Below are 13,681 nucleotides of genomic sequence, written 5' to 3' on the forward strand. Positions count from 1 at the left end.
GCCAGTCTGGAGCAACCAGACCAGCGGTGTTTGTTGTCGAAGTTCGTCGTCAGAGGGCCACTAGCCAACGGGCAAGTGACCTGGACAACGCGGTGGGCAGCAAAGAGCAGAAGGGCCCCACGCAGATCTCGTGGATGCAAGGGGGCTGAACTTCGGTGCTGGAGCTGCTCAGGGTTGGGGCTTCTCTTACCCCAAAGCACTCAGTCGAGGGTCACTCGGTGGTCGTGCTGGGCAAGCGTCGTGCAGTCTTGAAGATGGCCGGTCCCTCGAGGTCTCGTCACACCCACGGGTCTCAGCTGGGCTGAAGATGCAGGTAGAGGTCAGAGGTGCCAGGGAAGCCGGTTCTCGTCGAGCTGGGTAGTCTTGATCCGGAGGAGAGACTTACAGAAGACCGCGATGCTTGGAGGGTGCCTGCTGCTGCAGGGTGACTACTCCTTAGTCACAAGGGAGAAATCTTAGGAAGAGTCTTGAGTTCCTTTCGTAGAAAGTCGGTTCAGGATTCAAAGATGATCTGATTTGGAAGGGGGCCTGCTCCTACCTTTATCCTGCAAAAGGGGGCTGGCACGCGACTAAGTCCTGCCCTATGGGTGGGACTAGGAAGGGGGTGGTTACACCCCTCTCCCATGCCGGGCTTTCCCCAGCTCAGGGGCTGGTGTGCCCCTGGAACTGGTTCAAGCCGGCATATGCACAGTGAGCACCGGGGTGCCACTTGCAGTCACCTTCCTCTAAAGCCCTGCCTACCTCGGATACACAAAATCCTGTCTGGGACGGTGCTGGCACCGCCTCTGGCAGGAAACTCTTTGTCCTTGCCTCCCGCGCTGGGAGGACTCCCAGCAGCAGGAGGGCAGACTTGTGTCTCGGTGGCAGCATCCATCTTGTGGAGCTAAGGCCATGTCTGACTTTAACCGGGGTTACAGGTTACCAACATGTCGTGTCCCTCTAGAAGGGTGGAATGCTAACCCCGTCGCCAGAATTGGCGAGGGGTTAGTATTCCAATTCGTATGACACCTTACTCGACATGTTTTGATAATGTTATACCAAAGTTAGCATATAACCGCGAGGTACATAATGCACTTAAGAGTATATGGTATAGCGTTATCATGGAACAGCTATTAGGATTTGGTTCCGCAAGCTGCAAACGGGCTCAGCTCATGCCAGAGCACCATCACATTATTCCACGCACTCTGCCTTTAGGATTGTTAAGGCCTGCCATAGGAGTGACTGATAGGAATATAGGTGTCCATTTTAGGTTTAGATATAGGAATACTATATCTACAGCAAAGGGTGATTACACCACCTTGCCCCAGCTGTCAAGCAGCCAGTTGTGTCTGGTTTAGTCAGTCAACCCAGGGGTGGCATAATACATGCTGCAGCCCCTGGGAGACTTCTGGGTACACCTCTGCCCTGGTTACAGGGACACAAGAGAGGGCCCAGTGCCAATTCAGTACCTAGGTACAATTTGGAATAGAGAGAACAGCTAGGCTGTGGGTCTGATTAGCAGGCCCACAGCCACGGAAAGTCGTAAACCAGTGAAGCAAAAAGCAAAAATCTGGGTGATCATAGGATTGCAGACCCTACTCTCCTACAGTGCCCCTCGGGCATCTGTGTAAATTGTGCAGTTTAAAGTGTTTTCTTAAGAGTTTTGTATTGTGCTTAGCTCCCCGACTCAAATAGTTTAGGGTAGTCTTGTTATAAATAAATATACTTTATTTCATAACAACTTGTGTGGTGTCCTTTCACTTGGTGTTCAAGGGGTAAATGTGATGGTAAAACAGCTGGCTTAACACGCCCTCTAGAGTTTAGCCTAAAGACTGCTCTTGTCCATGCTACTAGGATAGCTGGTCTATCAGGTTGACTTACAACCAATCAATAAGGGTTGTCTGGACTGATACATAGTGATCACTAGAATAGTGAGCACTGCATATCAGGCCACCTTCTCACACTCATTGTCCCCTCCTTCCACATCCTCAGTGATATTTGTGGGAGAGTAGGCATAGTCCTGACCAGATGATTGCATGGGCTCAAAAAGTATAGGAGAGGTGGTAGAGTCTCTTTTTAGTGGTATCCTATAATGTTCCATAGGCGCTTCAGGCCTGATCTTATACTTGTAAACGGTGAGTCGACCTGATTCGGAGTCGATGTATAATTTCGACTGGTTGTCGTGGGACGGTGGCTGGAACACCACGTCTTCCGTCAGAGGCTGAGTGGTTGCAGCAACCGACGTTGACTTGGAAGATCTGGTAGCCTGTGTATGTTGAACATTTTTAGGCCGTGCTGTCGGGGGTAGTCCGAACTTTATCGGCGCTGTAGGAGTGGGGTCTGCAATCCTATGGTCACCCCAGATTTTTGCTTTCTTGCTTCACTGGTTTACGACTTTCCCTGGCTGTGGGCCTGCTAATCAGACCCACAGCCTAGCTGTTCTTTCTCTAAATTGACAACCATGTACCGTAGGTTCATTTACCAATTGGTACTGGGCCACCTTATCAGTCCCTGTACAGTGTACCTTAGGTGCCCAGGGCATAGGTGTACCCAAGGCCTAACAGGGGCTGAAGCATGTATTATGCCACCCCTGGCTGACCATCCAAAACTGACACAACTGGCTGCACGACAGCTGGGGCAAGGTGGTGTAATCACCCTTTGCTGTAGATATAGTATACCTATATCTAACCCTAAAATGGACACATATATTCCTATCAGTCACTCCTATGGCAGGCCTTATCAATCCTGAAGGCAGAGTGCTTGGAATTATGTGAGATGGTGCTCTGGCATGAACTGAGCCCGTTTGCAGCTTGCGGAACCAAGTCCTAATAGCTGTTCCATGATAACGCTATACCATATACTCTTAAGTGCATTATAATCCTTGCGGTTAAATGCTAACTCTGGTATAACCTCACCAAACATGTCGAGTAAGCTGTCAAACGAATTGAAATACTACCCCCTCGCCAATTCTGGCGACGGGGGTAGCATTCCACCCTTCTAGAGGGACACGACATGTATGTAACTGAGAACCCCGGTTAAAGTTAACTCGAGCCTTGGCATCACAAAATGGATGCTGCCACACAGACACAAGTCTGACCTCCTGCTGCTGGGAGTCCTTCCAGCGAGGGAGGCTTGGACAAAGGGTTTCCTGCCTTGGGAGGTGCTAGCACCACCCCAGACAGGATTTTGTGTATTGGGTAGGACAGGCCTGAAAGGAATGAGACATGCCCGGGGCACACAAGGTGTCCTGTGCATACACCGGTTCAAACCAGTTGCTGGGTGTGAGAAGTTGGCCTGATGTGCAGTGTTGACTATTCTAGTGATCACTATATATCAGTCCAAACAACCCTTATTGATGATTGGTTGTAAGTCAACCTTATAGACCAGCTATCCTAGTAGCATGGATACGAGCAGTCTAAGGCTAAGACTCTAGAGGGCGTGTTAAGCCAGCTGTTTCACCATCACATTACCCCTTGAACACCCAGTGAAAGGACACCACACAAGTTGTTATGAAAATAAACAGTGTATTTATTTATAACAAGACTACCCTGGCTCTTTATGAGACAGGGAGCTAAGCACACAACAAAACTCTTACGAAAATACTTTAAGTCGCACAATTTACACAAATGCCCGAGGGGCACGAAAAACCATATACTACAAAAGTGGAATGCGAAATTACTAGCAGGTAAGTACTACTCTCATAGGCTTTGGGATCGCTAGGACTGGACTACTGAACCTTTAGATTGCTAGCAGGAGACCTAGGGACGTCGTGTGCAGAGTGGGAACTCTCACGCGTAATGCGGAACAAAGTCTATGGATCCTAGTAAATGCAAAGTTAGTGTTTTCGGGCAAACCCGACTAGGTAGGACAAAAAACGAAAGTGGATCTAGACACTTAGAGAGTGGGCCTACGCTGGAGCACCGGAGTACTCGGTTTACCTAGCCCAGGGGCTGCGGCTGCATAGGGTTCAAGTGTCGTCGGGTTTCTTCGTTGATGAACCAGGAGCCTGAAGAAAGAGTTGCTGGCAGGCGGCCAGTGAAGAAAGTTCGGAGTGATCCAAGCCTGGATCAGGGAAGAAGAAGACCTGAAAGCAGAGGGGACCAAGTTCTGAATCACTAGCCAGTGATTAAGTGGGCACCAGGATGGCACCGGGCGAAGTCACTGCAGTCAGGTGAGTGGGCGCTGCTGGGCTCTGCAGTCTCTCGGACCAGGAGGCGTTGTCGGCGACCAGGATGGAGGTGCGAGCTGTCCCACGATGGATGATGCTCTCGACGTCGCTGGACCCAGGATTGGGCAACAAGTCTTGGCAAATGCAAGGCCCACGCGGTGGACCTAAAATGGCGTCTTGAGTGGACCAGGAGGGTCCGGGGTGCTCCTCTTCGGGAAGGGAGCAAGGGCCAGTCTGGAGCAACCAGACCAGCAGCAATGTCGTCGGGCGTCGTTCAGAAGGCCACAAGCCAGCGGGCTAGTAGCTAAACAACGCGGTGAGCAGCAAAAAGCAGAAGGGCCCCACGCAGATCGTGGAGATGCTGGGAGGCTGCACTTCGGTGCTGGAGCTGCTCAGGGTCGGGGCTTCTCGGACCCCAAAGCACTCACCAGGAAATTACTCGGCGGGCTTGCTGTGCAGAAGTCGTGCAGTCTTGCAGATGGCCGGTCCCTCGAGGTCTCGTCGCACCCACGGTTCTCAGCTGGGCTGTAGAGGTGGGTAGAGGTCAGAGGTGCCAGGGAAGCCGGTTCTCGTCGAGCTGGGCAGTCGGATTCTGGAGGAAGGACTTTCAGCAGACCGCAGTGTTCTTTAGATGGTGCCTGCGGATGCAGGGTGACTACTCCTTAGTCACAAGGGAGAAATCTTAGGAAGAAGTCTTGAGTTCCTTTCGTGGAAAGTAGTTTCAGGATTCAAAGATGATCTGATTTGGAAGGGGGCCAGTTCCTACCTTTATCCTGTAAAAAGGGGCTGGCACGCGACTAAGTCCTGCCCTACGGGTGGGACCAGGAGGGGGGTGGTTACACCCACTTCCTTGGAGGGCTTTTCCCCAGCACAGGGTCTGGAGCGTCCCTGGAACTGGTTCAAGCCAGCCTATGCACAGTGAGCACCGGGGTGCCACGTGCAGTCACCTTCCTCTGAAGCCCTGCATACCTACAATACACAAAATCCTGTCTGGGACTGTGCTGGCACCGCCCCTGGCAGGAAACCCTTTGTCCTTGCCTCCTGCTCTGGGAGGACTCCCAGCAGCAGGAGGGCAGACTTGTGTCTCGGTGGCAGCATCCATTTTGTGGAGCTGAGGCTCTGTTTGACTTTAACCGGGGTTACAGGTTACATACATGTCGTGTCCCTCTAGAAGGGTGGAATGCTAACCCCGTCGCCAGAATTGGCGAGGGGTTAGTATTCCAATTCGTATGACACCTTACTCGACATGTTTTGATAAAGCGATACCAGAGTTGGCATATAACCGCGAGGATTATAATGCACTTAAGAGTATATGGTATGCGATATCATGGAAACGGCTAAGGGATAGATCCCGAAAGCCGCAGACAGGCTCCGCTCATGCCAGAGCACCATCTCACACGATTCCAAGCACTCTGCCTTCAGGATTGTTAAGGCCTGCCATAGGAGTGACTGATAGGAGATCTGTGTGTCCATTTTTAGGGTTAGATATAGGTATACTATATCTAAAGCAAAGGGTGATTACACCACCTTGCCCCAGCTGTCAAGCAGCCAGTTGTGTCAGATTTGGATGGCCAGCCAGGGGTGGCATAATACATGCTGCAGCCCCTGGTAGGCCCTGGGTACACCTATGCCCTGGGTACCTAAGGTACACTGTACAGGGACTGATAAGGTGACTCAGTATCCAATTTAGATATGTATCTAAGGTACATGGAATCCATTTTACAGAGAGAGCAGTAGGCCTGGGGTCCTGAATAGCAGGGCCCCAGGTCAACTAAGTCAGAAAACCAGCAAAACACCAGGCAAAAAGTTGGGGGCAACCATAGTCAGGGATCTACCTTCCTACACTGGGGCATCCCTACCCCCAGCTCTGGCGCGAAAACCGGACTAAGGATAGGGGGTGTAGCCACCCCCCTTCCTGGTCCCACCCAGGAGAGGGACCTAGTCAGTAGTGCAGCCCCCTTTAGGAGAATAAAGGTAGGAGCTGGTCCCATTCCAAATTAGATTATCCTGAACAATTCTACAAGAAGAAACTCTGGACTTCGACGTTCTGCTCCACAGAAGACTGAAGAATCTCCCTTGTGGGCAAGGAGTGTCCACCCTGCACAAGCAGGCACCATCAGCGTCTTCACTTTGTCGTCTTCCCTCGAGGATCCAGACTTCAGAGCCCGACGAGACCCGGATTCCCAGACCTCTCCGACCTCAACCTACATCTGCAGCACAGCTGAGATCCGTGGGTGCGACGAGACACGTGGGACCGGCTATCTTGAAAGAACCTGCACTTCGCTTTCAGCACGACGTCCGAGGTAAACTCGACCAAGTGCTTTGGGGACTGAGAAGCCCCAGCCCCGAGCAGCTCCTGCACCGAAGACCAGCCCTCCAGCATCCACGAGATCTGCGTGGGGCCCTTCTGCTTGTTTGCTGCTTGACGCGTTGTCTGGTCACTTGCCGGCTGGCTAGTGGCCTCCTAGGCGACAAACTTTGAAACCTTCACTGCTGGTCTGGTTGCTCCAGACTGGCCCTTGCTCCCTTCCAAAAGAGGAGCACCCTGGACCCTCCTGGTCCACTCCAGACGCCGTTTTTACTCACCGCGTGGGTTGCCTTTGCCAAGGCATGTTGACGCCGATTCTGGATCCAACACCGCTGACAGCGAGAGCCTGCGTGGGACAGCTCGTGCCTCCATCCTGGTCGAAGACACCTCCTGGTCCACGTGGCTGCAGAGACAAGCGTCCACTCTTCACCTGATCGCGACGACGACATCTGGTTCCTTCCTGGTCCCACTCCAGTCACTGGCTAGTGACTTTAAACATTGTCCCCTCTGCTTTCAGGTACTCTTCTTCAGCGATCCACCCTTGGATCGCGCCGGACATCTTCCTCCTGGTCGCCTGCAGCATCTTTTCTTTCAGGCTCCATAGACTTCAACGCGAGAACCCGACACACTTTGGCACCTATGCAACCGCAGCCAGTGAGTGAGGTAACGAGAGCATTTCGGTGCTCAAGGGTAGTTTAACTGTCCTAGTGTCCAGTTCCACAGTCGTTTTAGTCTTAACTAGCCAGGATATTCCGTACTCACCTTTTACTTGAACTGTACTGTCCATAGACAGTGTTACGCATCTCGCGTGTGAGTTCACACTCTGCACACGCGTTCCGTGGGCCTCCTATTACTTACCTAGAGTTAGTGTAGCGTGGTCCCAACGATCCTACAGCCTCTGGACAGCTCCATTCTTCCTATGACTTTCACATTCCACTTACTTAATTACAATGGTGCCCTAGGGGCACGACAAACCATATACTTTGTGCAACTGGTCGTATTTTTCCAAAGAGATGGTCATGTGCTTAGCCCTCTGACCTCATAAAGAGTTCAGAGGTGTTTGTTATTAATAAATATACTGTTTATTTTCATAACAACCTGTGTGGTGTCCTTTCATCTGGTATTCAAAGGGTTATATTGTGGTAAAACAGCTGGCTTCACATGCCAAAAGAGTTTAGCCTTAGACTGCTTTGTCCATGCTACCATTAGGATAGCTGGTCTATAAGATTGACTTACAACCAATCACCATAAGGGTTGTTTGGACTGATACAAGGTGATCACTAGAACTAGTGAGCATCATATCAGGCCAACTTCTCACAGGCGCCGTAAGCATCGGCGACGGACTGACTGCCTTCGATGGAGGCAGTGTCGATTCGACCGACTTAGACGGTTCAGTGCGTTTGAGGCCTTGCGTCGAGTCGAGCCATTGTTGCGCTGCAGGAACGCCCTTGTGCTTCGACGCGGTAGGGTCTTTCGATCAGACTTTTGGCTTCGGGTCGAAGGCTTTGACCAACAGCGGCTTCTTCAACTTCGGATCGATGGTTTTCTGGGCTTTGAGTCCTTCGGAAGAGCCGCCATCTTTGGAGCCGGAAGTCGACGGGAGCGTGACGTGCTTCACTGTAGACACAGGCGTAGTCGATCCGATCTTCGGTTCGATGCCCCCTTTCGACCCAGAGGGGTCGATCGCACGTTTCGACTTGGAAGGTTCCGAAGTAGTCGAGCCGATGGTTGTTTTAACCAGTGTCTGTTTCGATTTCGTGTCTTTCTTTCGGTTTCTCCACTGAGCGTGGCCGATGAACCGAGGGATCTTTGGAAATGTTCTTAGCCGGGCCTTGAAGCGGGACTAGAGAACAGTGTTGAAGATCTTGGCTAAGGCCTTCTGGTGATGCCTCGACCTGAGCCACGGAAGAGCCTTTATGGGGCCCCGCTACTGCGGTTGGGCCTAGCTCCTCGCTGGAGTCGACAGCTCCGATAGGTTGTACGTAGTTTCCTACCTAGACTATGTCTTCATCATGGACGTATAATTCTTCCTCGTCCTCGTTGTAGGTGGAGTCCGGCTCCGACACGGGATCCGAGTGCTCCGGATCCTCTTCTTGTACATGTTCTTCGTCGTCACCACCCAAGATGTTTTCCGGGTCTGGTGCCGATTCTCGTGCCGACTGCCGCGCGTCGAAGACGGAGAGTTTTCTTCGACCTGAACTTCGAACAGGCCATGCAGCTGGCCTCGTCGTGGTCTGGTGAGACATTTGTTGCACACCGGGTGCACGTCGATGTGTGGATATTTTGAGTTGCAGACGGGGCAGCGCTTGAACGGACTCTGTTCGATCGTCGAGGGGCCTTCGGTGTCGAAAAGCCAAAAAAGTCTTCCGAAGTAAAGTTCAAAGAACTGGAAAGGTAAAAGGCACCGAACGAAAGACAATACAGACGCCCCTAAGGCCTTTTGGCCTCGAAAAAGAGAATATTCCGAACGTGAGTTAAGTACATCCGAACCCAATGGCGGAAAAAAACAATCTGAGCATGGAGGGGATGATGCCCATGCGCACTGTAGTCCAGGGGAGGAGCCCTATTTCGTGATACTTCGAAGACTCTTCCAGGACAACAATGTGCAATCATCCGGACCCAACACTAGGCGGCGATCTATGCATAGATATAAAATCAGCAGCCCACATGCCTCGAACAATGTACTTTAAGTGCGAGCTTCCAAAACAAACTCATAATACAGAAGCAATCTCTTTGCCTCTTGTACCTTTACCAACTGTGTGCAGGGTAACATGTTGGGAATATTGCATTTCTCATCCCCCATTACGGCAAAAGCTACATTTTTGGGACTATAAAACTATACTCTAAGTAGTAATATCACAAATCCCATGTGGAAAATCTTTAAGTCAGGCTTAAGCCTTCTCTATGCCCACCGTTTACCCATACAAAATGAGTAAGATAGGAAAAAACAAGACACTCGAAAAAGCCAAGCTCCAAATCATGAAACAGAAGCATTAAAATACCATGGGCTGCTCGCCTCTGTTCTGCCAGGGTTGCTATGTCTTGTAACTGTTTTCCTTGCTCTTCATTCAAGCCATTTGTCAGAGCTTGGTACCAGGCAGGATCGCGATTCTGAAGTGCTGACAAATACAAAATTGAGCAGTTAGCATCCACACCAAAAAGCACATAACCAAAGCAATACAGCCAATTACAAGAGAACCATGCTGAATGAGCGCACAGGGGGAGGTATTTTACTCCACTTCTGGATCTGTAAAATTGTGGCTTTCTGTAGGTGTGGGGAGGGGGTAAGGTGGGCGGCACAGAGCTGAAGTGATATACTGAGGCACAGTAGAACCACAAAAGGAAAATACATAAAACAGTCACTCCAGGTCACTGTATTGCCAACTTGTGCTCAAATATTCATTTAACCCCTTCACTGCGGCAGCTATTCCGCCGCAGTGCTAAGGTGGCCGCATGCTGGTGACGGAACCGCTCCGTCACCAGCGTCGGTTGAGCTATGCTGGTGACGGAGTGGTTCCGTCATGGCCCGCCCCGCTCAATAGAAACCTCAGCGCAGGCGCGGAATTCGCGCCGCGCATGAGCGTTCTATCGAGCGGGGCGGGCCATGACGGAACCGCTATCAGCACAGCGCACCCGCAGCTGATGGAGCGGTTCCGTCATCAGCGTGCAAGGGTTAAACTTTACCAGACTACTTTTTTGTACAAAATATGCTCGTGGCAGTGAGGGTGGCGGTTGAATTTAACCACTACTATTTTAAAGAGAAGATACACATAGCAAAACCAAAAATGCATACAAAAGCAGATGTTTATTTTTTTATTTATTTTGAGAGTTTTATATAGCGCGAACAAGATCTTTGCAGATATCAGAGCGCTTTACAACAAGGGGTAGGAGAAACAAGAGAGCAATTAACAAGCTTTTGAGTGACGGATAGTTGAAAGTAGTAAATGAGGAGCAAAATAGGGTAGATACAAGAGGGAGCATAAACAATCAGTTAAACCAATAATACAAATAGACAGTCTGAAAAACGAATATTACAAATAGTGAGGAGTTACATTAGTAGCAGTCATCCTTAATGCCAGCTTCAATTAACAAGAACAAAAAATGTTGCAATGGTTTTGGAGACCGATTAACCAAACTGTGGTCAAGTGCTGTAACTCCAATATTTTTTTGGAGAGATCCTGGTCCTGTTTAAACCCATTACCGCAATCCAAATGTCGGGTGCCATAGACTACAACATACTAGTCACATACTGGACATTTACTGCCTTCACGCAGCCTGTCTGAAAAACAAAAGGAAATCCCAAGCCCCTGTTTCGCCAAATATGGAACATAACTATGTTGGACTATAATATATTTACTGTCTTGAGAGTATACACGATGATGGTCCTCAGATCTACTTCACTGCACCCTACTAGATTAACAGATCCAAGCGATTGTGGGCTTTTGTGTAGATCTGTTTGTAGTTCTACTAAATGATGCTGGAGTAATTCTAGCTTGATGTTTATAATATCAATAAATTGCACTTGTATGGTACTCCATTTATACACCTCAGAACGATAGAAGGTTGAGTCTCCCTTGCGAATCATGATGAAGACCTCCAGGCCCGCATTGGTCAGCAGTGAAGCACAAGTTAACCTTCAGTAACACCTTATCTGGTAGGCTCAATATCTAGTCGCAGATTAATCATCTTAAAATTTCGTATGTGTCAGTTTGAATCCTGAAGATTTTTCGTCAGCGGTATCCCCTGCGTGCCAGTAGGTGGCGTCAAACAAGTAACTTACCTTTGGTAACGCTATATCAGTAAGACATGAGTAATGGATTCTCTAGTAACTATATTTCTCAAAAGGCACAATTCTACAAAAAATATGCGTATGCCGTCCTGTTGTCATGTAGCCACATCTACTGGAACTGTGCATTTAAGCAAAGTAAGGATAAACAGCCTTTCAACTGTGTGCTCCAGCTGTTGTCACTGTTTTCTGATTGTGCTATGTGAGCATATGCTTGGATTGAAGCACACACCTACAAAAACAGTGCAGTCATGGAAAATTAGTCACTTCAGTTTGTCACTGTACATGCCAACTCTGAATATTTATAACGCTACACACATGAGCATTACAAGTTTCGTTTGCTGCCTGCCTCTTCAGTCTTAAAGTTGTCAGCTTTGGATTATTGTGTGCACATCCAACACTGGATCGTCTGGGCACTGTGCTTACCGTTAGTTTTGGCAGCCTCTGCAAGTAATTTCAAGAGATGTAAAACATGTGTCTCATTTTAGTCTCTGCTGAGACATCAAGACTGAGCGTTTTTTTTTTTAACCAGCTTGTTGATGTTCAAATTAATGTGGTGAGTGTCACAACCAGTGCACGCATTCCTACCTTCATGGTGATGCTGATCTTTCTTGGAATGTCTGTCTTCAAGTTTAGCACGAAGCTCTGTGACGCTGGTGCTCTCAAGACTGTTTTCCTTGGACGTTTAGGTGCCCGGACGCACCGTAAGCCACTCTGAATTTACGTCAGACAACGTGCCGCCATCTTAAGGTAGTCAGACAACTGTTGTGCAAACCAGGTTTGAATTTCGGTGCTTTTCAACACACCTCGCTCCAGAGTGACATCTTCGTTGGACCTGTGTTGCTACAATTCTTCTGGACAGTTGTTTCTGGGGCAGAAATGTTCGCTTGAAGACGTGAGGTTTTTTTTTAGACAATAAGGCCACACTACGTTCTCTGAAATTTTGGTGGTGAGTGGCGGTTTGTTTTTGTTCTTCTCGACGGCCATCTAGTGATAGAGTTCAAGTCACCAGACAGTCTACACCAGATCTCGCTTACAATTCCTGCAGTGAGTTTTTGTAAGAAAGTGGCTCTATATATACTGGACCAAAGTAAGGTACACTGTGTATAGAGTCCAGAGTCCCCAGAGGTTTGGCAGAGGCTAAAGTTAGATATAACCTTACTCTCTTAAGTGGTAGCTTGGACGAGCAGTAAGGCAGTATCAGAGGACAGTGTAAAGCATTTGTTGTACACAGTTAGCAAATAGTCTCGCACACTCCAGAACTGAACTCTAGGCCAATGGTTTTGTATCAAAATTTCTGTAGTAGGGGATCTCTGTTATAGTCATAATCTAGTGAATAGTCCCACCCATGTGCGTGGACCCCGGAGCATTCAAAAATTCTCTTAAATCGTCAAAAAAATGCAGACCTGCACAGACACGAGAGAATTTAAAGACAGATAATGCAGCCTATATCCACAGGCTACACTGTCCAGTACTTCAACTAGAAATTCCACCAAAAACCCCCAAACAGCACAGCCTGTCCAGTTTTCTCCAGAGAAAAACTTTACTAGCAAAAGCGTCTGGAATGATAGAGAGGAAGGAGTGGACAGACAAGCCCCATAGGCTGCCATTATGTGGCTTAGAACAGGATACTGTGCCTTTAAGAGAACTTTCCAGAACTCTCTCAGTATCCCAGAATGCACAGCAGGTCCCTTTTACTTTCAGTTCTTTTTGAAGGCGTAACACACCAGACCTGTAGCATTCCCTACATGAATATCTTTCTCCACCGGGGAGGAGGGCGGGCGCTTATGACTAACAGAGATACCCCCCTACTACAGAACTGGAGTTACAGGACAGAAACTACTCCTTCTGTAGTAGGGGATCTCTGTGTATAGTCATAATCTAGTGACTAGAATGGCAATTCCATCTCCACACCAAAGCGGCGGTGGAGAGAAGAGAAATAACACCACTACTGTGCGAACAGATTTCGCAGCGAAGCCTGCTCAACCTGAGCGTCTGTCCTAGCATCAGTGTCCAGACAGTAATGCTTAGCAAAGGTATGGACCGACTTCCAAGTGGCAGCCTTGCAGATTTCTGCAATTGGAACATTACGTAGCAAAGCAGTCGTGGCAGCTTTGCCCCTGGTGAATGAATATGCTACTTACCAGTATGCATCTGTTCTTGGCATGTAGGGCTGCTAACATTCATATCTAGTGCATAGATCGCCGCCTAGTGTTGGGTCCGGATAATTGCACATTGTTGTCCTGGAAGAGTCTTCGAAGTATCACGAGATAGGTGGCTCCTCCCCCGGACTACAGTGCGCATGGGCATCGACTCCATCCCCAGATTGTTTTTAGCCATTGTGGCAGAGATAGGAGTGAAATAGTGTAAAGGATGTCCATGCTAATGATGAATGCAAGAGAGTGTCTGCAGCCGCTACGGGCACCGGGGAGGAGGGCGG

General features: G+C 49.2%; 1 protein-coding gene across 1 annotated transcript in view; it reads right to left on the minus strand.

The window, feature by feature from the left end:
- IPO7 (importin 7) overlaps positions 1-13,681 on the minus strand; it is a 392,711-nt gene that overhangs the window by 16,260 nt on the left and 362,770 nt on the right. Inside the window, exon 24 of the mRNA XM_078680964.1 lies at positions 9,458-9,574. Within this exon, the coding sequence (XP_078537090.1) occupies positions 9,458-9,574 (117 nt within the window). The remainder of the gene's footprint in view (positions 1-9,457; positions 9,575-13,681) is intronic.

This window comes from Lissotriton helveticus, chromosome 3_1 (assembly GCF_964261635.1).
Source record: "Lissotriton helveticus chromosome 3_1, aLisHel1.1, whole genome shotgun sequence".
Taxonomy (NCBI): domain Eukaryota; kingdom Metazoa; phylum Chordata; class Amphibia; order Caudata; family Salamandridae; genus Lissotriton; species Lissotriton helveticus.